Genomic DNA, 27956 nt, shown 5'->3' with positions numbered 1-27956 from the left:
ACAACTGCTGCTCCTCCTCGATTAGCTTGCCCGTTAGTTTGGAGAGGTGGCATTGTGCGATCCCCGCTCGCCTCTCTGCGGCTGAGATCGCTGGCCATTTCCCGATCGTTGGCAGCAATCGACGCTCCTTACACCCACCTTGCCGCATATCCAGCAAAACAGCAGCCGCTGGTTTCGACATCCTCTAGCCCAGTGTCCGTTCCCACCGCATTTCCGACAGGCCTCCTGCGGGTCTGTGATATGGGTGGCATCTTGTGGCCTCTGTGTTTTGCTTGGCGGCCTCCACAAGGTATTGTTTGGCTGTCTCTGTTGCTGTGGGGGTGGTGCCCAATGGCCTCCGCGTGGTGCGTCTGTTGCCTGCTGTCGTCTGGCTTGGTGTGGTGGTGACCATTGGTCGTTTCCTCGTGTGTCCTGGTTATCTACCTCCTCGCATCTCCTGCATGTCACCTGTGCTGGTGACGCCGACTTTGTCTTTGAGAACTTGTTCTCCTGTGCGAAGATTTCCCGTTCCTTTTCAAGTTCTTCGTACTCATCGGCTAGGATCATTAGCGTGTCCAGGTCTGACACAATGTATGCTCTTAAGAACATCCGTAGGCTTGGGGTGCAGTTCTCTTTAATGACCCTTAACGTCTCTTTCGTAGAATAGTTAAGTGGCCTCACCATCGTCTGCATGTCGATCATGTAGTCCTTGAACGACTCGCTGAAGCCTTGCTTCCTTTGCCGGACCTGGTCCGCCAGCCTGGTGAAGAAATCTCTTGGCAGGAAGTATGTGTGGAAACTTTCAATGAATTCTACCCAAGTTCTCCACTGCTTTGGTCTCGGGGTCAGCGCTGCTGCTTTCTTTTCTTGGCTTGATTCTCTCCTGTGGGCCTCTTTTTGCATGTTGTCAATGCTCAGGCTTGCCACCAGGTTGTCCCCTTCAGAGTTCGTTAACGTAATGCTTGGGCCGGCTCTGTCGTAGTATGTCGCCTCCAGCTCGGCCCAGATGTCGACGAGTTGTGGATCGTTCTCTGTTTCGGAGTAGTATTCCGATAGCGCCTTCCTCGTGTCGTCTAGCCTGCCCTCCAGGGCGACGTTGAGCCTCTTTGCGACATGGGCGAAGTCTTCCTTCTTGAGGCGGTAAATCCACTTCTTTCCCATTTTTATTGTGCTGTTCTCACTGTTGGGACAATCACGTTGGGCGCCAGATGTAACGAACTGATTTTCATGGTCTGCTCGCTACGAGATTCGTGCGGCTAGCTCAGTATATTGAGTGTTCGTCCCACCAAATTTATATTAACGTGACCGCCCAGTAGCCCAGTGAGAAAGCACAGAATTCACGGGTTCGTATTGGGTTTATTGCGGATATATTATTACAAGTGTCTTAGTCGCTTGGTTGGCCTTAACTCGTTGCTTGTGACCTTCGGTCACTGATTGACTCGACGACCTCTCGCCGTGATGACTCGGTGATCCAGTCCTGTAGCTCCCCGAAGAGACTCGCAGCTCCCTGAAGATCCTCGCCGCTCCCTGAAGATCCTCGCAGCTCCCTGAAGACGCTCGCTCGCTGTTCACTTCTCACGCGTGACTTGGTGACTGCTGGCACCGACTCGGACTCGCGAGGGGTATCGGCCGTACGGGCTTAGGGAAGCGCCACCGTTCTCAGACTAGGGTGAACAGAAGCTGCGCTCTCCAGGATCGCTCCTTTCGACACACCGCCGCCTGTCCCTTGCTCTGTCCCGGATGGTCCCACTGGGGTTTCTGCTCAGCCCGCGCGGACAGTCTAGGCGAAACGCCAGGAAGCTGCCTCGCGCCTTACTTCGCTTCCACGCCTAGTATAAACGAACGTTCCACCCTAGCCTCACCCTTTTGCTTTTTGTCCGGGACGTTTCCGCGTGGCTCTTGGTACTCGGGGTTCGGGCACGCCGCTCCGGGACCTCGCAAGTCGAGTCCGTAGGGCTCTCCTGGATAATTCCACTCGAGACCGTACCGATCGACTGCTCTCCCTTCTGGCTTGTACTACTCGGGGTTCGGGCACGCCGCTCCGGGACCTCGCAAGTCGAATCCGTAGGGCTCTCCTGGATAATTCCACTAGAGACCGTACCGATCGACCGCTCTCCCTTCTGGCTTGTAATACTCTTTCCAGGCGTAACGCCAGGACTTTGTGGACAGGGTTAATCGACCGCCTTGACCTAGCCGTGTGATGCCCTCTGAATCTCAGCTACCTGCGTCTCAATTCGGAGATTCCTGGTATCCCAATCCCGAACGTCTCGACGTAGCAATCTCGCTCCTCGAAGGCTCCCACAGCGCTGCTTCTCTGGCGACTCGACTTGCTGTTGTTCCCTTGTAGATTATCTGGTTGTTTGATTGTTCACTTTGGTATCTTGACGGTTTGACTCCTTGTGATCGACTAATCCAGCTGCCAGCCAAAGTCCGGTGGAGTTCCGTTATCCGCTTTTGCACACGGCACTCTTGCTCTGCCCGCGAAGTCTCCATTCTCTCTCGATCTCCACCCTTGGTCTCCAAACTCTCTCGCTCTCCTTCATTGGTCTCCAAACTCTCTCGCTCTCCTTCGTTGGTCTCCAAACTCTCTCGATCTCCACCATTGGTCTCCAAACTCTCTCTTGTTTTCCTCGCCGCGCTGTTACTATGCGGCCGGCCATCTGCTGCTGCTTCTATTTGTGGGGAGTTATTCAACTCCTCACATTCCACCCTTACTTCGGGAAACATTTAAGACTGGTTCCTACTCTCCGGCGTTTCCTTGCTTATCCCAGCCTTCGAGTCCTTGTGATTCCCGCGCCGCTCCCTCGTTACTCCTTCAATGCTCCCTCGACGCTCTTAACTCCGTTGAGTTCCTACAGCGCTGGTCAAACTCCTCGTAGCAACTTGAATCTCCCGCGCCGATATTCTCCCTGACTCCACTGGGACATCGATACTCGTGGGTTATCGATCCCCAGCTCGCTACTCATTGCTGCGTTCTACTCCCTTTATTGGTTCCTCCGCCTGGTCACACGGCGGCGTTGCCACCTGCTCGTTGCGATATTTCCACCTTGGGCTGATATTACCATTTGACGTGTACCCATCGATCGCACTTGCATCTAGTGCCAATCGATCACCTATCGAGGCGCCCCCTTCCCTGCCTCATGGTGAATTTGCAACTTTCTAGGTAAGTTTTCGCATTTCCTCACTCCTTTCTATTTCATCCTTTCTCTCTCCACACGACCACTCTCGCCTCTCGTCTCTCTCTCTCGTCTTCAATAGTCCTCCGCCGTCTGAGCCTGGCTTCACGCTGGCAACACTCGAGAGCTGGTGCGGAGAGGACTTCGCATTTGCTTCGCTGCAGGTGAGTATTTTGGTGTCGTTTGGCTGCTTCCTGTATTAACCCAGTATGAATTTCAGGATGCCGGAGCTGCCATGTATGCATCTTACTTCTGGCCCCTGTTTCAGCCGCGTTTCCCGTTTATGCCGGTTTTCAAACTCCGTTTTGTTCATTTTATTCAAATTTTATTTCGGCCGCTCCTCGAACACTCTCGTGCCCGCCAGCCCCAACCGGACGCAGAACGCGCGAGTTACGTGTTGAAATATGGTTGAGGGTGGAGAATATCCTGTGTTAGGTAAAAGGTGACCGCCCAAATGATAATACGATCGTTTAGTACTGCCGTGATTGGGTTCGTCTCAGCGACTGACTTCATTTATTTTTGTCTTTGTCTTTCAATGGCTTATAGCTAATACAATTTATGCTGACCTAGCGGAAGGGAGTTGCAATTGGAGCGGATGTGCAGCGGCCCAGATGTTTATGTTGGCACTTGTTGCCAACGTGATATTTGCGCTGAGATGGCATTTATGCCAGTCGTAGGGGTTTCGGTGGGGGACCGCCGAGGGTAAGTGCTGAGGCGGTAACTCGCGCCCCTCTCTCCATACGCGCACGCTGCGCCTGCCGCCCAGGATGCGAGCCTCCTTTACCACCGGTGCCTCCGCGATCCCTTCGGGCCACTCATGCTCCGCGATCTCTCGCCATCGCTGGCCTTCCGGCGCCGACACCGTCCGCGACAATTTCGGCCGTGTCACCACCTCGGACACTTCGGGCGCCGAGTGCTGCCGCTTGAGCGGAGGACGGCCGTTTTCCACGGGCTCAGGCCACACCCAGGGTCCTCGCTCCAGAGGCTCCGCGGTTACTGTCGCGCTCCCGGTAGGCATTGGCGTCGATGGCCCTGTCCTTGGCGTTGTTGGTCCGGTGCTCGGCGTCGGTGGTGCCCACTGCTCCTGTCTGCCACGGGTCTTGGGATCCAGCGGGCTCACCCGGGGACCACTTTCTTCCCAGATTCGGGGCTCCTCCGTCGGTGCCGTCTCCTTTACGGGTCCCTCCGGCCAGGTCCAGACAACCGTCTGCTGTCGCCACCTAACTCCTTCGGACACGAACGTCCGGGTGCTGTGGCTCACATGGGCCGCCGGTATGTCCGTCCGGATGTGTTGCTGCTGTGGTGGTGGCTGCTGCTGCGGTGGTGGCTGCTGCTGCGGTGGTGGCTGCTGCTGCGGTGGTGGCTGCTCGAACCTCGGCGTGGGCGGTCGTGCTGGCGTCCACTGTGGTGACCCCTCGTACCGCGGTGTGGGCGGGATTTCGGGCAGCCACTTCTGCCACTTCTGGCGGCGGGATGCAGGGCTCGGGAGCATACCTCGGCGTGGGTGGGTACCCCGGGTTTTCCCACAGCTGCTGCTCCTCCTCCTCGGCCATCCGCAGTTGGGTCTGCCACTCCGGCGACTCCTCCATCTCCTTTAACCGCCGCTCCTCGCTCCGCCTTCGCGCCTCGCCCTTTCGTCGAAACTCCCACGTAGCCGCTACCACAGCCTCGGCATGGCTACTGGGAGTTAGCTGGTCCTGGGACGGCTCTTCGCTGGCCCACTCCACCTCCGCCGCGCCAGTCGGGATGCGTCCGTCGGCCCGGTTGACCGCTCTGCGAAGCCGCCATCGCCGTTGCTCCACCCGCGGGTCCTCCACCAACTCGACGTCGCTGTCGGAGCTGATAACCGGCTCGGGGACGCCCCGCCCGGAGATCCGCCGCGAGGTTCGGGTAGGCCGGGCTGCCGACCATCCTTGCCCCGGGCTAGATCCTCCGGACGGCTGGTGGGCAGCCATCATCTTGCGCGTTTCGCTCCTCGTCACACGTGTGCTCATGATGCTCGTCGATTTTGATTGTTCAGCTGGAGCCTGGGCTCCCTTCAACGACACCTCGGTTCCGAGCCTTCCTCTTTGCTCAGTCCCACTATTTCCATCGGCCTCTCCTTCCTACTACCCAGATCTACGGTACAGATCTCTGCTCTGTGCCGTCTTCCCCCTTCCTTCGGCAGACTTTTGATGCGTGATTTTTCCTTCCTGCGATCAGTCCCAATCGAGACCTTAGACGCTCTGGTTCGCTCCCTTTGTGATTTTAACGTTCTCCTGATGTCCTTTATGTGTTTCATTGCGTCTTTGTAGATGCCCTGTAGTATCCTTGGAGTCGGTTGGTAGTATCACTTTCGAATCCTTGGAGGTATCCTTAGAATTTGTTCACAGTATCCTTCGGGAATCCTTGCAGGTATCCTTGGACTCTTTTCGTAGTATCCTTTGGGCATCCTTGGAGGTGTCCTCGGAATCCTTTCGTAGTACCCTTTGGGCATCCTTGGAGGTATCCTTGGACTCCTTTCGTAGTATCCTTTGGGCATCCTTGGACGTATCCTTGGACTCCTTTCGTAGTATCCTTTGGGCATCCTTGGAGGCATCCTTGGGGTCCTTTCGTAGTATCCTTTGGTCATCCTTGGAGGTATCCTTGGACTCCTTTCGTAGTACCTTTTGGGAATCCTTGGACGTATCCTTGGACTCCTTTCGTAGTATCCTTTGGCCATCCTTGGGGGTATCCTTGGGATCCTTTCGTAGTATCCTTTGGTCATCCTTGGAGGTATCCTTGGACTTTCAATGTTGTTTTGCGTCTGTTGTGTTTGCATGCTGTGGCCGCTCGCTTGTGTTTTCCGTTTGTTGCTGTTTCAGCTCGCTTACGTGGATGGTCCGCTCTTTCTTTGTGTTTATGTGTCGTATTTTGCAGATTACTGGTGACGCAAAACCTATGACTTGGTAAGGTCCGTCGTATCTTGGGGCCAATTTTGCTGCGAGCCCCTCGGCCGCTTTCGATAAGTGGTGTTCCTTGGCCCACACGACGTCACCCACCTCTGGCGTCCATTGCCTCCTCCTTAGGTTATAATGCCTAGCCTGGTCCTGGGATGCTTTCTCCAGGTTCGGCCTTACAATCTCGAAGATTTCCCTGAGTTTGTTTGCTTTCTCTTCCGGGGTCTCTGTCGGTCGTCCGGTCCCTACGGTTTCTCTGTCGTATAGGGCGCTCGGTAGTCTTGGTTCTCTGCCTTGGGTAATGAACGACGGTGTGTAACCTGTGGATTCTGAAACGCTCGTGTTTACTGCCAGCATGATTTCTGGCCATTTTTCGTCCCAGTCTCTTTGGTTCTGCTCTGCGAACTGCGCTATCATTGTTTTCACCGTCCTATTGGCTCTCTCAGTCGGGTTCTCCTGTGGGGTGTATGGAGCTGTGAACTGTTGCTTGGCTCCCATTTCGGCCAGGAAACTCTTGAAAGTTTTGCTGGTAAACTGGACTCCGTTGTCCGTTATGACTATTTTGGGGACCCCATACCTCGCGATTATGCGCTCTTTAAAAGCTTTCTTTAGGGACTCGGCCGTCGCGCTTCGCAGCGGCACCAACTCAGTCCACTTGGAGAACCGGTCTATCAATACCAGCAGCATTTGGTTGCCGTGCTTCGAACGTGGCAGGGGTCCGACGAAGTCCGCACATACCGTAGCCCATGGTTCCTCTGGCACCTGCGTAAGCATTTTCCCAGCCATTTGCATCTGATTCGGCTTGAATCTCATGCATGTCTCGCATCTTCGCACGTGGGCTCGGGCGTCCCTGTGCATTCCTGGCCAGTAGTACCGGGCTGCCAGACGTGATATTGTCTTTCGGCTTCCTACATGGCCAGCCGCCGGTGAGTCGTGGTTCTCCTTCAGCACCGTTTCCCGTAGAGCTTTCGGGACGCACATCTTCCATGTTGCAACATCTTCGCTGCCCGCTCTATGAGGTATATTCCTGTACAGGGTGTTACCCTCCATCACGTAGTCCGGATACTTTTGCGGCTGGGTCCTTATCTTTTCGCGCATTTCCAGAATCCAGTTGCATGCTGCAGAAGCTTCCGCCGCCGACGTCTCCTTGATCCCTCGAAGCGTTTCCGGCAGTGGCTGCCTTGACAAAGCGTCTGCCACCACGTTGAGTTGCCCTTTCCTGTACGCTATTTCGAAGTCGTACTGCTGCAACTCCAGGGCCGATCTGGCGATCCTCCCTGAAGGGCTCTCTATGCTGTTGAGCCACTTCAGTGCCATGTGGTCGGTTACTACTTTAAAGTGGTAACCTTCCAGATACGGTTTGAGCTTTTGGATTGCCCAGACGATTGCCAAGCACTCCTTCTCGGTCGTTGAGTAATTCTTCTCAGCGCCGTTGAGCGTTCGGCTTGAGTAAGAGATTACCTTTTCGCCTCGTTCAGTTTCCTGGGTCAAGATTGCCCCGATGCCGTAGTCGCTTGCGTCAGTTTGCAAGGTCACCTCTTCGAACGCCGTCTGATGTTCCTGCGTCCACACCCATTTATTGCCCTTGCGTAGCAGATCGTTGAGAGGTTTGACTATTTTTGCGAAGTCAGGTACAAACCGGCGGTACCATGATGCTACGCCCAGGTACTGTCGGAGCTCTCTTACTGTCGATGGTGGTTCCAGTTCGGCGATGGCTGCTACCTTTTCCAGATCCGTGCCTATTCCTTCGCTAGTCACTCGATGACCGAGATATAACAGCTCTTTCTTGAAAAATTGGCACTTCGCCGGGTTTAATCTCAGATTTGCCTCCTTTAGTCGTCGGAACACTTCCTTTAGGTTGGCCTTGTGTTCTTCCAGCGAGCGCCCAATCACTATGATGTCGTCCTGGTAAGCAAATGCGTGCGGCGACATTTCGGGGCCGATCACCCGGTCCAGCACCCGTTGAAAGGTCGCAGACGCAGAATGAAGTCCGAATGGCATTACCCTCCACTGAAACAGACCTTTGCCTGGTACCGTAAACGCCGTATATTGCCTGCTACTCTCTTCCAGTGGGATCTGCCAGTATCCATCCTTCAGGTCCAAACTGCTGATGTACCGCGCTTCCCTTAGTTGATCTAGGATGTAGTTTATGCGGGGCATTGGGTAGGCATCCTTCACTGACTTCGAGTTGACTTGCCTGAAGTCGACACACAGTCTCCACTTGCCTGTCTTCTTTTTCACCATCACCATGAGAACTTGTTCTCCTGTGCGAAGATTTCCCGTTCCTTTTCAAGTTCTTCGTACTCATCGGCTAGGATCATTAGCGTGTCCAGGTCTGACACAATGTATGCTCTTAAGAACATCCGTAGGCTTGGGGTGCAGTTCTCTTTAATGACCCTTAACGTCTCTTTCGTAGAATAGTTAAGTGGCCTCACCATCGTCTGCATGTCGATCATGTAGTCCTTGAACGACTCGCTGAAGCCTTGCTTCCTTTGCCGGACCTGGTCCGCCAGCCTGGTGAAGAAATCTCTTGGCAGGAAGTATGTGTGGAAACTTTCAATGAATTCTACCCAAGTTCTCCACTGCTTTGCATAGTCCGCCTGGCTTGGTCTCGGGGTCAGCGCTGCTGCTTTCTTTTCTTGGCTTGATTCTCTCCTGTGGGCCTCTTTTTGCATGTTGTCAATGCTCAGGCTTGCCACCAGGTTGTCCCCTTCAGAGTTCGTTAACGTAATGCTTGGGTCGGCTCTGTCGTAGTATGTCGCCTCCAGCTCGGCCCAGATGTCGACGAGTTGTGGATCGTTCTCTGTTTCGGAGTAGTATTCCGATAGCGCCTTCCTCATGTCGTCTAGCCTGCCCTCCAGGGCGACGTTGAGCCTCTTTGCGACATGGGCGAAGTCTTCCTTCTTGAGGCGGTAAATCCACTTCTTTCCCATTTTTATTGTGCTGTTCTCACTGTTGGGACAATCACGTTGGGCGCCAGATGTAACGAACTGATTTTCATGGTCTGCTCGCTACGAGATTCGTGCGGCTAGCTCAGTATATTGAGTGTTCGTCCCACCAAATTTATATTAACGTGACCGCCCAGTAGCCCAGTGAGAAAGCACAGAATTCACGGGTTCGTATTGGGTTTATTGCGGATATATTATTACAAGTGTCTTAGTCGCTTGGTTGGCCTTAACTCGTTGCTTGTGACCTTCGGTCACTGATTGACTCGACGACCTCTCGCCGTGATGACTCGGTGATCCAGTCCTGTAGCTCCCCGAAGAGACTCGCAGCTCCCTGAAGATCCTCGCCGCTCCCTAAAGATCCTCGCAGCTCCCTGAAGACGCTCGCTCGCTGTTCACTTCTCACGCGTGACTTGGTGACTGCTGGCACCGACTCGGACTCGCGAGGGGTATCGGCCGTACGGGCTTAGGGAAGCGCCACCGTTCTCAGACTAGGGTGAACAGAAGCTGCGCTCTCCAGGATCGCTCCTTTCGACACACCGCCGCCTGTCCCTTGCTCTGTCCCGGATGGTCCCACTGGGGTTTCTGCTCAGCCCGCGCGGACAGTCTAGGCGAAACGCCAGGAAGCTGCCTCGCGCCTTACTTCGCTTCCACGCCTAGTATAAACGAACGTTCCACCCTAGCCTCACCCTTTTGCTTTTTGTCCGGGACGTTTCCGCGTGGCTCTTGGTACTCGGGGTTCGGGCACGCCGCTCCGGGACCTCGCAAGTCGAGTCCGTAGGGCTCTCCTGGATAATTCCACTCGAGACCGTACCGATCGACTGCTCTCCCTTCTGGCTTGTACTACTCGGGGTTCGGGCACGCCGCTCCGGGACCTCGCAAGTCGAATCCGTAGGGCTCTCCTGGATAATTCCACTAGAGACCGTACCGATCGACCGCTCTCCCTTCTGGCTTGTAATACTCTTTCCAGGCGTAACGCCAGGACTTTGTGGACAGGGTTAATCGACCGCCTTGACCTAGCCGTGTGATGCCCTCTGAATCTCAGCTACCTGCGTCTCAATTCGGAGATTCCTGGTATCCCAATCCCGAACGTCTCGACGTAGCAATCTCGCTCCTCGAAGGCTCCCACAGCGCTGCTTCTCTGGCGACTCGACTTGCTGTTGTTCCCTTGTAGATTATCTGGTTGTTTGATTGTTCACTTTGGTATCTGAGTGATCTTGACGGTTTGACTCCTTGTGATCGACTGATCCAGCTGCCAGCGCTCTGCGGCCTTATATAGGGCCTCCGGGAACCGTTATTTCCCTTTTGCGCACGGCCTGCTGGATCTCTCCACTCCGGGTCCAAGGTCCGTGCCTCCTGGTTGACCCACTTGTCCTTCACGTACCGCTTCCAACCGATGCTCTGCCCACAGCTGCCGTCCCGCTGATTCCCATGATGTTTGTGGCACGCCTGTGTGCCACTCCACTGCCGAGATGTGGCACTTCTTCTCCCGGTCCAAAGTTCACGGGAGAGTCCAAAGTCCGGTGGAGTTCCGCTATCCGCTTTTGCACACGGCACTCTTGCTCTGCCCGCGAAGTCTCCATTCTCTCTCGATCTCCACCCTTGGTCTCCAAACTCTCTCGCTCTCCTTCATTGGTCTCCAAACTCTCTCGCTCTCCTTCGTTGGTCTCCATACTCTCTCGATCTCCACCCTTGGTCTCCAAACTCTCTCGTTCTCCTCGCCGCGCCGTTAGTACGCGAATTCGGCGCGTATCTGGTAAGCGGCCGGCCATCTGCTGCTGCTTCTATTTGTGGGGAGTTATTCAACTCCTCACAATTGATTAATTCTATGTCATATTTAATTTCCCATTGTGACCTTTTATTAGAATCCAATTTTTCTTGAACTACTTGTTATACCCGTTACTCGTAGAGTAAAAGGGTATACTAGATTTGTCTGAAAGTATGTAACAGGCAGAAGGAAGCGTTTCCGACCCCATAAAGTATATATGTTCTTGATCAGGATCACTAGCCGAGTCGATCTAGCCATGTCCGTCTGTCCGTCTGTCTGTCCGTCCGGATGAACGCTGAGATCTCGGAAACTAGTTTGTTTCAGCAGAGTTCCACGCCCACTATAAGGCCAACAAACCGCCCAAAACAGTGGCTCCTACAGTTTTGATGCTAGAATAAAAATTTTAACTGAATTGTATTGTTCTCATCAATACCCATCGATTGACCCAAAAAAGTTTGCCAAGCCCACTTTAACGCCCAAAAACCGCCCAAACCTGTGACGCCCTCAATTTTCATGCTAGATAAAAAATTTTAACTGATATGTATTGGTCTCGTCAATACCTATCGATTGATCTAAAAAAAGTTGCCACGCCCACTCTAACGCCCATAACGCTTAAATCTGTCTACCGCCGGTAGGTGGCGCATTTTGATCTCGCTTTGCTGAGTAACGGGTATCTGATAGTCGAGGTACTCGGCTATAGCGTTCTTCCTTGTTTTAAGTTTATTTCTTTCCCCGTTTTTCTTTTCATAAACTACCTGTCCTACATGATATACTTTTTCTTTTCTGTTTTCTTTATGTGTTTTTAACATTTTCTCTTGTGTATTTTTTAAAATTTGAGGCATGTTATCGTGCTCTATTTTTATACCCGTTACTCGTAGAGTAAAAGGGTATACTAGATTCGTCGGAAAGTATGTAACTGGCAGAAGGAAGCGTTTCCGACCCCATAAAGTATATATATTCTTGATCAGGATCACTAGCCGAGTCGATCTAGCCATGTCCGTCTGTCCGTCTGTCTGTCCGTCCGGATGAACGCTGAGATCTCGGAAACTATGAAAGCTAGGCTATTGAGATTTGGCGTGCAGATTCCTAAGCTTCTTACGCAGCGCAAGTTTGTTTCAGCAATGTGCCACGCCCACTCTTACGCCCACAAACCGCCCAAAACTGTGGCTCCTACAGTTTTGATGCTAGAAAAAAAATTTTAACATAAGTGTATTCTTCTCATCAATACCTATCGAGTGACCCTGATAAAAAAATGCCACGCCCACTCTAACGCCCACAAACCGACCAAACCTGTGACGGCCACAGTTTTCATGCTAGATAAGAAATTTTAACTGAAATGTATTGGTCTCGTCAATACCTATCGATTGATCCAAAAAAAATTTTGCCACGCCCACTCTAACGCCCATAACGCTTAAATCTGTCTACCGCCGGTAGGTGGCGTATTTAAGTCTCGACTTGTTGCTTGCATATCTCCATTTCCCTTTGGTCCCTTTAGCTGAGTAACGGGTATCTGATAGTCGAGGTACTCGACTATAGCGTTCTTCCTTGTTTTATATAGTACGTCAAAAGGTTTTTGGTTCGTTGTAGAATGAATGCTCTGATTATATTCTTGAGCGGCTCTTATTACTATTTCGGAATAGTCGGTTAAATTAAATTCTTCTTTAATGCATCGAGCTAATTCTGTTAATGTAGAATGTGCCCTTTCAACTTGTCCGTTTGAGGTACTACGCCTCGGGTCTGCGTAATGTAAAGTTAAACCGCACCTTTGTGCAAAAGATTTAAATTGGGCCGAGGTAAAGCTTGGTTCATTATCGGTCATTATTACTTTGTCTTCGTCAATGCGTCAATGCAAGTCATAAAAGTAAGACTTTGCGCGTAATATATGTCGACGTGTAAATTTTCACCTTCCTTACTCGGGATTGGGGCTTCTCCAATTGGAATTGGGTGTCTGTTGTATTTGTTTTCATTGCAAATTTTAACATTTTTTATATATTCTTTTAATTTTGTAAGTAAGTTTGGCTAATAATACTCTATACTGATTTGTTTATAATTTTTGTCAAGTCCCCTGTGTGCTCTGCAATGTGTTTCTTTGATTATAAGTGCTGTCCTCAGAATTTTCCACATCTTGGACAAATATTCTTGTATACAAAAATTTATTCACAAAATTATCTTTAAGTGGTTTTTGAATTCTATAAAAGTCCTCTAAGGTACAATTAATACCTTCCGGTAAATTGGGAGGAATATATTCCCTTAAGATTAATTCAAATTTTAGAATTTATGTATTCGGCACGCTACAGCAGAAAATTTACGTGTAGGTAAATAAATATTTACTGTTGCGGGCCGAAATCATCAAAATCATCAATTTAATATAGTTTATTTATTTTATCGAATGTAATATCATTTTTCGTCACAATTGTTGATATCAGAAATATTTGTTAAGAGTGCTTTCGCCACTACTTTTTACCTCGTTAAGAGGTGTTTTTGTTTGATTTATTATAACTCCAATTGTTCTTAATAAATAAAATTCAATTAGCAGATCAGATTCTAATCCCTCGATTTCAAAAAATAATTGTCTTGTTTCAAATATATTTATAATATGGTAATGCCTAATGATTGAATACCCATGAACTGTAGTTACCTTTTTGTATATTGATAACTCAGTTTTATTTTTGTTGGGGCGGGGTGGCTTGATCGTTGAAAATAGGTGAATAGGTCGAATGGTACGCATGAAAACTCGGGGGTTCTTTGGGGTTTTTACGCGACGTGCATAGATGTTTATTTGTACACTTGGAAATAAGAACTGCTTAAGCCTAACTTAACTTAAGCGCTCCAGAGCAGAGCGGAGACTTAGGGGAGAGATGGAGAGGGAGAGCGGACGGCAGTGCGAGCGCGTGAGATGTAGACATCTGGATAAAACTGCCGCTCGACACTGCCTCCTGAAATTAAACGCCCTTTTGACGTGGGGTATGGAACCCTATATTCAGATGGAGTATTCTTAGGAGGGACTTTTTGTACGGAAACTTGCGCTGAATAGGACAAAATGATGCGTGGAACTGAGGCGGATACTGGCCTTGGAGGGTCGGATGGAATCGGCGGAGTAGTAGGGCCGCTGTTTCGATGCAGCAATGTGTGATGCCGATCTTGGCAAGTGAGACAGTTGTGAGCGCTTGTGCAATCCCGGAATTGATGGCTGCTTGCAAAGCAATTGGAGCACAACTGTTTCTTTTCAATATAGGCTAGGCGATCGTCTACCGTCATTTGTAGGAAGCGTGGACATACGGGGTGGTTCTTCTTCGAACACAGATCGCAGCCTTTGGGTATCGGAACTAGCCTTGTGTTGAAGGAATTTATTTTTGGAAATTCTGCCACTCGATTTGTGTCTTTGGACTGGACGACGGCCTCAAGAGTTCGATGGCGCTCCGTCAAGTAGGAATCAAGCTCAAGCCACGTAGGAATTTCGGCTTTATTTTTGGATGGATTGGTCCCATAATGAGAGAGTGAGCTTGGTTAGTTTTGTCGAGCACATATCAACCAGGATAGGGTCCCAATTCTCAACATTAACACCGGAAAATTTTAAGAAAGTTAAGCAACCTTGAAAAGTGCGTTGAAGTTCCTTTAAGGCTGCTCCCGACTCCTGTGCTATGGATTGCACATTGAAAAGTGTTTTCAGGTGACTGTTCACCTGCAATCGCTTATATTCGAAACGCTCAGTTAAGTTATTCCAGGCTGAGCGAAAGCCATCATTGGTGAGTGGGGATCTTGAAACTATGGAATGAGCTTCGCCACTTGATTTTGAATTTAAGTGGAATAATTTTTCAACGGGCGTTAGACTCGGATTGTCTATGTATATTGCCGTGAAAAGGTCCCGGAAAGTCGGCCAGCGAAGATAATCGCCAGAGAAAACCTCTGTGTCGATAGGAGGGAGCCGACAGCCGTAAGACGTAAAATTTTGGGACGGAGTTACTGGAGCTTGAGTTATTTGTGAGGAGCCTTTTTGGATTTGTTCCATCAGCTGCGCGGCAAATATTCCGTAGGTGGAGTACGTTTGGTAATGTACAGGCTCTCGCCTGCAGCTATAATGCAGTCGCAGCATATGTCGTATGCTGCCTTTACCGTTTGCCACAAGGAATTGAGGTGATCGCGACGGATTTTACAGGCGGATAACGTTGGGGTAGGAGCACCTGGAGCGTTCACAGAGGCCTCAAAGTGGATCAGACAGTCAGCTGTGGCCATAAATCGGGTTAAAGTGGATTTTACTGGTGTTGCCATGACGTTAAATAATTTAGAATTTTAATTCAGAAGTAAGGAAACGGATTGGAATCAGATTCGAATTTAGGAACCAATCAAGATTGTAAATGTATGCGGTCACACTGTCTGATAGGCAGAGTCAATAAAAATGTATTATATCGGATGGTCGGACTTATGTAAAGAATTACGGACTTTAATATTTTATCTTTGGGAGGAGCACAAATATCGATATACGTATGTATGTACACGGTACATATGTGGGGTGCGAATAGCGGAATAACGTTGCGAGAATTGGAAAGACTTCGCTTATGTTTGTATGTCGGTGCATTTGTTTGTCACCTGCACAACTAAATTGCAAACGATTTGCTGGAGTAAATTTGTGGATATTGTAACTTTGTTTTTAATATTAGAAATAGTTTAGCCGTATTTGTAGGTCGAGAAAAGTAGTTGGAGTGGACTGTATTAGAAGGAGTAGTTAGTTATGTAAATATACACACGCAGCTGGAACACAATAAAAAACAAGGAAGAACGCTATAGTCGAGTACCTCGACTATCAGATACCCGTTACTCAAAGGGAAATGAAGATATGCAAGCAGCAAAGCGAGTTTAAAATGCGCCACCTACCGGCGGTAGACAGATTTAAGCGTTATGGGCGTTAGAGTGGGCGTGGGCGTTTATTTTTGGATCAATCGATAGGTATTGACGACACCAATACATTTCAGTTAAAATTTTTTATCTAGCATGCAAATTGTGGGCGTCAACTAAAACCGCTAGTTCAGGGGGAAATGTAAGAAACGACAGATTTCTCTTGGAATCTGAAACTATACAACCCTTGAGATTCCAAACTTGTGCTATTAAAATAGGTAATTGAAGCGATAAAACTTGTTATTAAAAAGTTTAATATTCATATTATATGTTTCATTCTTATTAAAATGTGAATGTAAACAATCCATACCTTATTAGAATAAAGTTGAGCCGAAGTATCACATGAAAGTGTGCGTTTGGTTTTTCAATAGCCAAGCCATATGGGGACGACTCCTAGTCATGGTATTATAGTACTTAAACTCTTGTGTAAAAAAAACTTCTGATATCAAACAAAAACACCTCTTAACGAGGTAAAAAGTAGTGGCGAAAGCGCTCTTAACAAAAATTTCTGATATCAACAATTGTGACGAAAAATGATATTACATTCGATAAAATAAATAAACTATATTAAATTTATGTATTCGGCACGCTACAGCAGAAAATTTACGTGTAGGTAAATAAATATTTACTGTTGCGGGCCGAAATCATCAAAATCATCAATTTAATATAGTTTATTTATTTTATCGAATGTAATATCATTTTTCGTCACAATTGTTGATATCAGAAATATTTGTTAAGAGTGCTTTCGCCACTACTTTTTACCTCGTTAAGAGGTGTTTTTGTTTGATTTATTATAACTCCAATTGTTCTTAATAAATAAAATTCAATTAGCAGATCAGATTCTAATCCCTCGATTTCAAAAAATAATTGTCTTGTTTCAAATATATTTATAATATGGTAATGCCTAATGATTGAATACCCATGAACTGTAGTTACCTTTTTGTATATTGATAACTCAGTTTTATTTTTGTTGGGGCGGGGTGGCTTGATCGTTGAAAATAGGTGAATAGGTCGAATGGTACGCATGAAAACTCGGGGGTTCTTTGGGGTTTTTACGCGACGTGCATAGATGTTTATTTGTACACTTGGAAATAAGAACTGCTTAAGCCTAACTTAACTTAAGCGCTCCAGAGCAGAGCGGAGACTTAGGGGAGAGATGGAGAGGGAGAGCGGACGGCAGTGCGAGCGCGTGAGATGTAGACATCTGGATAAAACTGCCGCTCGACACTGCCTCCTGAAATTAAACGCCCTTTTGACGTGGGGTATGGAACCCTATATTCAGATGGAGTATTCTTAGGAGGGACTTTTTGTACGGAAACTTGCGCTGAATAGGACAAAATGATGCGTGGAACTGAGGCGGATACTGGCCTTGGAGGGTCGGATGGAATCGGCGGAGTAGTAGGGCCGCTGTTTCGATGCAGCAATGTGTGATGCCGATCTTGGCAAGTGAGACAGTTGTGAGCGCTTGTGCAATCCCGGAATTGATGGCTGCTTGCAAAGCAATTGGAGCACAACTGTTTCTTTTCAATATAGGCTAGGCGATCGTCTACCGTCATTTGTAGGAAGCGTGGACATACGGGGTGGTTCTTCTTCGAACACAGATCGCAGCCTTTGGGTATCGGAACTAGCCTTGTGTTGAAGGAATTTATTTTTGGAAATTCTGCCACTCGATTTGTGTCTTTGGACTGGACGACGGCCTCAAGAGTTCGATGGCGCTCCGTCAAGTAGGAATCAAGCTCAAGCCACGTAGGAATTTCGGCTTTATTTTTGGATGGATTGGTCCCATAATGAGAGAGTGAGCTTGGTTAGTTTTGTCGAGCACATATCAACCAGGATAGGGTCCCAATTCTCAACATTAACACCGGAAAATTTTAAGAAAGTTAAGCAACCTTGAAAAGTGCGTTGAAGTTCCTTTAAGGCTGCTCCCGACTCCTGTGCTATGGATTGCACATTGAAAAGTGTTTTCAGGTGACTGTTCACCTGCAATCGCTTATATTCGAAACGCTCAGTTAAGTTATTCCAGGCTGAGCGAAAGCCATCATTGGTGAGTGGGGATCTTGAAACTATGGAATGAGCTTCGCCACTTGATTTTGAATTTAAGTGGAATAATTTTTCAACGGGCGTTAGACTCGGATTGTCTATGTATATTGCCGTGAAAAGGTCCCGGAAAGTCGGCCAGCGAAGATAATCGCCAGAGAAAACCTCTGTGTCGATAGGAGGGAGCCGACAGCCGTAAGACGTAAAATTTTGGGACGGAGTTACTGGAGCTTGAGTTATTTGTGAGGAGCCTTTTTGGATTTGTTCCATCAGCTGCGCGGCAAATATTCCGTAGGTGGAGTACGTTTGGTAATGTACAGGCTCTCGCCTGCAGCTATAATGCAGTCGCAGCATATGTCGTATGCTGCCTTTACCGTTTGCCACAAGGAATTGAGGTGATCGCGACGGATTTTACAGGCGGATAACGTTGGGGTAGGAGCACCTGGAGCGTTCACAGAGGCCTCAAAGTGGATCAGACAGTCAGCTGTGGCCATAAATCGGGTTAAAGTGGATTTTACTGGTGTTGCCATGACGTTAAATAATTTAGAATTTTAATTCAGAAGTAAGGAAACGGATTGAAATCAGATTCGAATTTAGGAACCAATCAAGATTGTAAATGTATGCGGTCACACTGTCTGATAGGCAGAGTCAATAAAAATGTATTATATCGGATGGTCGGACTTATGTAAAGAATTACGGACTTTAATATTTTATCTTTGGGAGGAGCACAAATATCGATATACGTATGTATGTACACGGTACATATGTGGGGTGCGAATAGCGGAATAACGTTGCGAGAATTGGAAAGACTTCGCTTATGTTTGTATGTCGGTGCATTTGTTTGTCACCTGCACAACTAAATTGCAAACGATTTGCTGGAGTATATTTGTGGATATTGTAACTTTGTTTTTAATATTAGAAATAGTTTAGCCGTATTTGTAGGTCGAGAAAAGTAGTTGGAGTGGACTGTATTAGAAGGAGTAGTTAGTTATGTAAATATACACACGCAGCTGGAACACAATAAAAAACAAGGAAGAACGCTATAGTCGAGTACCTCGACTATCAGATACCCGTTACTCAAAGGGAAATGAAGATATGCAAGCAGCAAAGCGAGTTTAAAATGCGCCACCTACCGGCAGATTTAAGCGTTATGGGCGTTAGAGTGGGCGTGGGCGTTTATTTTTGGATCAATCGATAGGTATTGACGACACCAATACATTTCAGTTAAAATTTTTTATCTAGCATGCAAATTGTGGGCGTCACAGGTTTTCGCGGTTTGTGGGCGTTTAAGTGGGCGTAGCTAACTTTTTTTTAGGTCAATCGATAGGTATTGATAAGAACAATACATTTCAGTTAAAATTTTCTATCTAGCATCAAAACTGTAGGAGTTACAGTTGTGGGCGGTTTGTGGGCGTTAGAGTGGGCGTGGCAGTCTACTGAAACAAACTTGCGCTGCGTAAGAAGCTCAGGAATCTGTACGCCAAATCTCAATAGCCTAGCTCTCATAGTTTCCGAGATCTCAGCGTTCATCCGGACAGACAGACGGACAGACGGACATGGCTAGATCGACTCGGCTAGTGATCCTGATCAAGAATATATATACTTTATGGGGTCGGAATCGCTTCCTTCTGCCTGTTACATACTTTCCGACGAATCTAGTATACCCTTTTCCTCTAGGAGTAATGGGTATAACAAAGAGTGCAAATCTTAAAAATTGTATGATCTGGAATTTTTTACTGAGGCTGAGTTATATTTTACGCACAATTGGAATTGAAAATATTTTTGAGAAATATTGTAGTTGAATAGTAGCACTGAAATATCTACTGGAATTGTTTCAAGTGTACAATTGTGGGCAAAGGAAACTGGAATATTGTCGGGCACAAGTAACGGAATTGAAATACATATATTAAATGCCGTTGCGTCGGATTAATCACTTTTGGATTTAGACAATATATCCATACGGAAAGTTAGTCGAAATAGGGTTCGAAAAAACTGGCTGTATGACCGGCAATTAGTATGTGGAACTTGTATGGAGCGTTTCAAGCCTGCTGGGACAAAATCAAAGGAAACTCTACGAGAGGAAAGTCCAAAGATTTTGAAATCCGGCTTCGACTGGACCAAAATGTTGGGGCGGGGTGGCTTGATCGTTGAAAATAGGTGAATCCCCAAGATCGAATGGTACGCATAAAAACTCGGGGGTTCTTTGGGGTTTTTACGCGACGTGCATAGATGTTTATTTGTACACTTGAAAATAAGAACTGCTTAAGCCTACGGCAGTGCGAGCGCGTGAGATGTAGACATCTGGATAAAACTGCCGCTCGACACTGCCTCCTGAAATTAAACGCCCCTTTGACGTAAACATTTTTCGAAAATTCCCTTTTTTATATAACAAGCAGTGGCTCCTGTATCTATTAAAATCTTTAACTGCTTCTTGATTTTTCGGTCAGTCCTATTTAAATAAGGCATTCCCCTGTAGGGGTCTGGTCTAAAAAATGATCTTCGTTGATATTATTTAACCTGGTTACTTTATTAGCTGATTTACTGTTCCATCTGGTTCCCTTTTCTGAGCTTGAGTTTGCTCTCTATTTTGATTAGTGCGATAGTAATTTGATTGATTATTATTTTGATATATCTATATCGATTGTTATTTGCCTGCCAATTATTATTCGGCGGTCGATTGAAATTGGGTTTATTCTGGAGTTGAACTGATGGATCAACATCCATTGGCTCGACGGCTTGTTGCTTTTGATTGTTATTTTGACTATCGCTTTGCCAAAAATTTCCCTTTTGTGGCCAATTATAATTCTGGTTATTATATATATATATATGCAAGCAGCAAAGCGAGATTAAAATGCGGTATACAGATTTAAGCGTTATGGGCGTTAGAGTGGGCGTGGCAAATCAATGGATCAATCGATAGGTATTGACGAGACCAATACATTTCAGTTAAAATTTTTTATCTAGCATGAAAATTGTGGGCGCCACAGGCTTGGGCGGTTTGTGGGCGTTAGAGGCAAACTTTTTTTTAGGTCAATCGATAGGTATTGACGAGAACAATAAATTTCAGTTTAAATTTTTACTCTAGCATCAAAACTGTAGGAGCCACAGTTTTTGGCGGCTTGTGGGCGTTAGAGTGGGCGTGGCACTCTGCTGAAATAAACTTGCGCTGCGCAGGAATCTCAGGAATCTGCATGCCTAATCCAAGTATTGTAGCTTGTATAGTTTCCGAGATCTCAGCGTTCATACGGATAGACGGACAGACGGACAGACGGACATGGCTAGATCGACGCGGCTAGTGATCCTGATCAAGAATATATGTACCTTATGGGGTCGGAATCGCTTCCTTCGGCCTCTTACATACTTTCCGACGCATCTAGTATACCCTTTTATTCTACGAGTAACGGGTATAAGAATTAGGTACAGGGTGGCTGATGAAAGCCGCTACCAAAAAAAAAATTCAATAACTTTTTATATATTCAATGAATCTGGTTAATTTTTTTTTATTTTGCAGATTGACTTTTACATTTAACAAAAATGGATAACTGGGACACTGAAACAAGAATTTGGATTGTCCGCCGCTATCACGCACTGGAGTCCGTAGTTTCGGTTCAAAGAGAGTATAGGCCCACATTTGGCGGCAATCCTCCGAGCAGATGGACCATAATGAGACTCGTAAACAATTTTGCCGAGCAGGGGACAGTCAACAGAAGACCTTACCATCGAAACCCTTCAGTTCGAAAAGATGAAACAATCGCTGCTGTAGCTGCTGCCATACAAAACAATCCACGTGTTTCGACAAGAAGCTTATCTGCTCAAACGGGTGTAAGCAGACAGTCATTACAGTCAATTATGCACAAAGATTTGGACTTATTCCCATATAAAATTCAAATGGCCAACAAACTGAACGCTGCAGACTTGCCGATTCGCTCGGAATTTTGCCAGAAGATGCTTCAAATGGTGGAAGAGGATGGAAACAAGTTTAACTGTCGTTTCATGTCTGACGAGGCCCATTTCGATTTAAACGGCAACATAAACAAACAAAATTGTCGAATATGGAGTGCTTCCAACCCACAGATACTTCATGAGACGGAATTGCATCCACTTCGTGTCACAGTGTGGTGTGCAGTTTCATCACGCTGCATTGTCGGGCCCTACTTCTTCGAAGAAAACGGTCACACCGTTACGGTTACTGGAGACCGTTTCTTGAGCATGTTGAGAGAGTTTTTCTGTCTAGAATTACGCCGAATGAGAATTTCTTTCAACTCTGTGTGGTTTCAGCAAGATGGTGCAGCTCCTCACACATCCCAACCTGTTATGACAGAATTGCGACGAAAATTTCCCAATAAGCTGATATCCAGAAACTCCACATACCATTGGCCACCCAGGTCGCCCGACCTTACTGCACCTGACTTGTTCTTGTGAGGTTATTGCAAATAGGAAGTCTACAAAGCAAAATCAACAAATTTGAATGAACTAAGGCAATCCATTCGAGAAAAAATTGCGGCTATTCCTGTCTCAACTCTCCAAGCAGTAATGACTAACTTTTTGGTAAGATGCCGCACTAGCATCAACGAGCAGGGGGGGCATTTAAATTCAATTATTTTTAAAACTAATTAAGCTATATTTAATAATTGAATGAGCTTTAACATGAATAAAAGAAAAATAAATTCCATTCACTGAAAAAAAATTATTTAAGTTCCTTAACGTAGCAAAATTCATCAGCCACCCTGTATAACAGTTCCAGCAGGCATGAACGCCAGCTCCTTAACGAAAACATGTTTGTTGCTACCAAGTACATATTGAAAATCTACTATAATGCTTGAATTACGATCGACTGTGTTCATCATTGATTGAGATTTTTTAATCAACTGAGGGTGTGCTTGCTAGGGCTTTCTCCTTTATATACCGTTAAGACTAGAACATATTTACAGTTTATTTAAAGTAGTCTTACCTGATGGACATGTGTGTAACTAAAAGAAATAAAACTTCTCGAAAGAAACAGGACCACGAAGTCATTTTTGGATTCGAGTATTATGTTGTTCATAACTTAAAATTTAAATGTGGTCTGTCAACTACTCGAAAATTTTTGCCGATGGTTTGGATGCAGCAAAGTAAAAATAATTTCATTGGATTTGACAAAGACGAATGGATGCAACTGCTTACGTATAAGGAATTTATTCAGTTGAAACTGGACCAGTATGACTTCTTGATGCCTGATACAATCATTGATCATCCGTGGATGCATTCCATAAAATGTAACTTTAGATTTAGGAAATCAGATAATCAGTACGTTTTTGTGATTAATCAGTACGGTAACAAAATTGAGTTTGATTCTGAGTCCTGGAGATCATTACTAAGATTAGGCATATTTTTTACTACATTCTTATGTTGGAACTCCATATTACGACAGCAAATAATATACCTTTACAATAATCATATTATTCCTAAGTGTGTATCTTTACAAAAATTTGATATTGAACTATCTGATTTAGAAGGTACCTTTGATAAAGATGTGCAAATAGATTTAACACGATTATGTTTTGAAATTTCAAAAAAGATGCGTACAGAAATAAAAGGAGATGTACTTGTATATAAGCAAACATTATTGACCAAGCAACCATCGTCATCAAATAAAAAATAACACTAATAAATCATCACCTTAAGATGAGCAAACAACAAGTTGTCGATGAAATTCATAGGGCAGCGCGAAAAAACTTTATAAGGAGAAAGTTTGTTTAGAAAGGGATAAATGACACATGGCAAATTGATTTAGTTGAAATGATACAGTTTTGGAAAAAAATAAGGGTTTTAGATATTTACTGACCGTTATTGACACGTTCTCAAAGTACGCATACGCCGAAGCAGTTCAGAGAAAGTGTGCCCTGGATGTAGCAGAGGCAATGAAATCTGTTTTTAAAAAGAGTAAAAGTATACCCAAGAATATTTAGTCATATCAAGGGAAAGAATTTGTTAGTTCCACTTATAGGAAATTAATAGATAAATTTGATATAAATCATAATCATACTTATACGCATCTCAAAGCTTCTATATGTGAACGCTTTAATCAAACATTAAAAAATCGTACGTGGAAAATGTTTAGTATGCAGGGTAAATATAAGTGGATTCATAACCTCAATTATCTTATTATCAATAAATAAATACAAGGGAACGTTTATGAAGGGATACGAACCTAATTGAACCACAGAAGTTCCAGCCACAACTCAAGGATATCTTTAAATGACCTGCTAAAGTAATAAAACGCAACAACAACAAATTTTTTTTCTTAATATTTATTTACAAATTTGTATTCTTTTAATATAAATATATAATCATTTTATATTACTTAATACATGTTTAATATTGTAATGACCATGAGCCAATGTATTACAATTATCTGAAAAAAAAAAATTATCTCTTATCATCCTTATTACTAAGACTTATTTTGTTCATAATTTCAGTATAGAGGAGGTGCGACCTACTTCGAATAACTCGCTGGGCTCCATAAAAAGTTGTTTTACATTTTATACATTCTTATCTTCATGATTTCCGACCCCATAAAGTATATATATTCTTGATCAGCATGACTAGACGAGTCGATCTATTCATGTCCGTCTGTCCGTCCGTTTCTACGCAAACTAGTCTCTCAGTTTTAAAGCTATCGGGCTGAAACTTTCCCAAAAGTCTTATATCTTTTGCAGGTAGTATATAAGTCGAAACCAGCCGGATCGGACAACTATATCTTATAGCTCCTATAGGAATAATCGGAAAAAAATTTTTAAAAAATTATATCTTTGGTGTTTTTTAGCATATAATCTCCTAAGCTTGGAAATAAAACTTGTTAATTAGTTTTGAATTTTGAATTAAATTTTATCAAAATCGGACGACTATATCATATAGCTGCCATAGGAACGATCGGAAAATTGGTGGAAAAATAATATGAAACAAATTATAGCTTCGGTGTTTTTTAACATATAACCTCCAACGCTTGGAAATAACATTTTTTAATTAGTTCTGAATTTCGAATTTAATTTTATCAAAATCGGACAACTATATCATATAGCTGCCATAGGAACGATCGGAAAATTGGTTTTTTTTTTTTAGTATAACAAATTCATTTATTTAACGTTGATCAGCCAACCTAATGGCTATAAAACGTTGTGTACTGTTGTGACGATTCGCACCCGATCGTCAAAGTTGAGCAGAAGTCTATTCTGGGGGTCTTTCACACACTTTGTAATAAAAACTCAGAAATATGTTGAACTTCACCAGTTGTATTCATTTGTATACTTTCAATCTTTGACTTAATGCTAACTTTGATTTACAAATTCGGAAATATTAAAGCTCGGTTATAAACGCGACCAGCTTCTCCTTATGTCTTCTTCGTAGTGATTGATTTACAAATTCGGAAATATAAAAGCTCGGTTATAAACGCGACCAGCTTCTCCTTATGTCTTCTTCGTAGTGTGGTGCTGCTAACATTAGCAGCAGAAATCTAACATTCGCTGTTAAAACTGCTGTTGTCCACTGCTGTTGTCCAGCTTCTCCTAATCGACAGAAACACCCGTTCATGCCGCCCCCAATACTGGACCCAGTATTCAAAGCCTTAGACCATGCTTAAACTCTGAAAAGGTTGAAGTGTGTTATGGAGTGAAGGCGGGTATATTCAAAGGTGCATGGGTTGTGTACTTGGGCTAGACTCTTCAGTAAATCTTGGCAAGGGCAAACGACAAATCTTTGACACAGACCTCTTGTAAATACCCGTTGAGGTCTTAATTGTAGCTACTCGAACGAGCCCATCGGCCCCAGGATGTAAGTCGATGATTCGCCCTAATTTCCAGTCAGAAGGACCAGTTCGATCATCCTTGATGATGATCATGTCGTTACGCTGAAGATTGTCAGTTTCGTGGCGCCACTTGGGGCGCGCCTGCAGATGAGATAGCCAATCTGCACTCCATTTTCTCCAAAAGAGGCGAAACATCCTTTGACCATTCAGGAACTCTGTGTTTAATGAAGAATCCTTAAGACTAGGCTCAGGGAGTGACATCATCGAATCCCCGATCAAAAAATGTGCAGGGGTGAGAGCTTGCAAATCATCTAAGTCAGACGTTAAGGGGCATAATGGCCGAGAGTTCAAGCACGCTTCTATCTGGACAAGAATGGTAGACAGATAAAGATGGGTTTTAACAGCTTTTACGTTGGATTCCCAGAGTCCTCCAAAGTTTGGACTATGTGGAGGATTGAAATGCCACTGAATGTTTCGACGAGTAAGTTCAGGAACTACTGTCTCTTCAATTCCTTTATAGAATTCATTGGTCCACAGCTTTAGAGACTTGTCGGATGAGATAAAGTTGGTTCCACAGTCGCTGTATAGATGTTGACAAAAACCCCTACGTCCGATAAGGCGCTGCAGCGCCCACAGAAAATGCTGTGCCGACATTCCCGTGACTGCTTCCAAATGAATCGCTTTGCTCGCTAAGCAAATGAAAACTGCAATGTATTCTTTATAGCAAGTGTGACCTCTGAATCTGGATGACTTTATCTTAATCGCACCAGTGTAATCAACTCCAGTTGCTTCGAACGCCCGTTTGGGCGGATTGACACGGTGCGCTGGTAAATCTCCCATCAGTTGGCTTGATGGTGACGGCCGGTGTTTGAAACAGGTTACGCACTGTCGCAGAATCCTTTTTACTGCCTGTTTACCGTTGATGATCCAGAAAACTTGATGAATTGTAGATAAAGTTAGTTGCACACCGCCATGTAAGGTGTTGTGATGAGCGTTCCTTATAACCAAAATCGTCAGGTGGTGGGCCTTTGGAAGGATTATTGGTGTGCGTTGAGACATGGAGAGCTGCAAAGCATTCTTAAGTCTGCCTTTAACTCTCATGAGCCCCTCATCGTCGAGAAACGGTGATAGCTGGCTGAGTTTGTTGTGTTTGGATAGAAATTTGTTGGATCGTAGTCTTGATAATTCTTCCGAATAGACTTCTTGTTGAACCATCCGCACCAGTGCGAACAAAGCCTGTTGAAATTCAGATACCTGAATAGGGCCGGTGAGTCTATCCGCTTTTTTGTGACGAGTATTATAAATGAATCGTTTGACGTAGGCTGTAACGAATAAGAGTTTATTATAGGAGGAATATGATTCGATAAATGGTTGCACTTCTATACAAATGTGGGCTCCGATGTGCTTTAAGGATTGCTCTCCTGAAATAAGTTCTGATTTTGGGGACTGAACTGGATTGACTGGCCAATGCTCCTCTGAAAGATGCAGCCAATGTGGTCCGTTCCACCAAAGCGTGTGGTGTTTCAGCTGGGAAGGGGTGAGTCCGCGTGTAGCACAATCTGCTGGGTTTTCTTGCGTAAGAACATGTCTCCACTGCGATGGCGAGCTTGCCTCCAGGATTGCTCCAATTCTATTCGACACAAAAGTCTTCCAACGCCTAGGGTCACCGCTGATCCAATACAGCACTATCATTGCATCCGACCAGTAGTGTACGGATATGGTGTGATGTGATGCTTGAAGTTGATTGACAATCCAATCGGCTAATTGTGTACACAGCAGGGCTCCGGATAACTCAACTCTCGGAATTGTTAGCAGCTTAACCGGTGTGACTCGACTGCGGGCGGCTAATAAGTTAACCTGCACGGAACCATCCGTACAACTAGCTCGAAGATAAGCGCATGCTGCATACGCCATGGATGATCCATCACAAAACATGTGTAGTTGCAACGTCGAGACATGCCTTAAATCGAAGCCTAACCACCGAGGGATGTGTATCTCTTCAATGTCGGGGAGCTCTTGAATGAGCTGTCGCCACCGCTCGGCGAGTTGATCTGGCAATGGGTCGTCTTAATCTAATGATGCGGGGGGCTCATCCTTGCGCTCGATACGAAATCTCCAAACTTCCTTCAACAGGATTTTCGCAGCGATGATCACTGGTGCCAGGTATCCCAACGGATCGAATAAGCGTGCTACTGTGGATAGTATAGAACGTTTGGTGAATATAGGATTGAGAGAAAACTTAAGATTAAAACCAAAACCATCTTTGTTTGGATGCCAATACAACCCTAAAGTTTTAATGAAGTCCTTATTGTCTATCTCAAAAATGCTACTGTTAGAGAGATCTGTAGTTGGGATGCTTTCTAAGATATCTGGATGGTTGGATGCCAATACAACCCTAAAGTTTTAATGGAGTCCTTATTGTCTATCTCAAAAATGCTACTGTTAGAGAGATCTGTA

At 45.7% G+C, this 27956-nt stretch overlaps 1 protein-coding gene across 1 annotated transcript; it reads right to left on the bottom strand.

The window, feature by feature from the left end:
• Window positions 1-5521: 5521 nt before the first annotated feature.
• On the bottom strand, window positions 5522-27413 carry LOC139354105 (uncharacterized). Its single transcript, XM_070998372.1, has 3 exons — window positions 26885-27413; window positions 25911-26821; window positions 5522-5800 (listed from the first exon to the last, which is right to left on the bottom strand). The coding sequence occupies exons 1-3, from the start codon at window positions 27411-27413 to the stop codon at window positions 5522-5524; spliced, it is 1719 nt and encodes a 572-aa protein (XP_070854473.1).
• Window positions 27414-27956: the final 543 nt, after the last annotated feature.

Source organism: Drosophila suzukii (genome assembly GCF_043229965.1).
Source record: "Drosophila suzukii chromosome 2 unlocalized genomic scaffold, CBGP_Dsuzu_IsoJpt1.0 scf_2c, whole genome shotgun sequence".
NCBI lineage: Eukaryota > Metazoa > Arthropoda > Insecta > Diptera > Drosophilidae > Drosophila > Drosophila suzukii.
The sequence above is the reverse complement of the archived record's forward strand: the minus strand, read 5'-3'. Positions and strand labels throughout refer to the sequence as shown.

What these genes read in the sequence shown, in the direction of transcription:
- LOC139354105 (XM_070998372.1), bottom strand. Translation starts at nt 27,413, where the DNA reads ATGGCGTATGCAGCATGCGCTTATCTTCGAGCTAGTTGTACGGATGGT. An exon ending in GCACATCGGAGCCCACATTT is followed by an intron (nt 26,822 to 26,884) that starts GTATAGAAGTGC and finishes TATTCGTTACAG; the next exon opens with CCTACGTCAAACGATTCATT. An exon ending in GAGGACTCTGGGAATCCAAC is followed by an intron (nt 5,801 to 25,910) that starts GTAAAAGCTGTT and finishes GATTCCCAAAAG; the next exon opens with GTACTACGAAAGGAGTCCAA.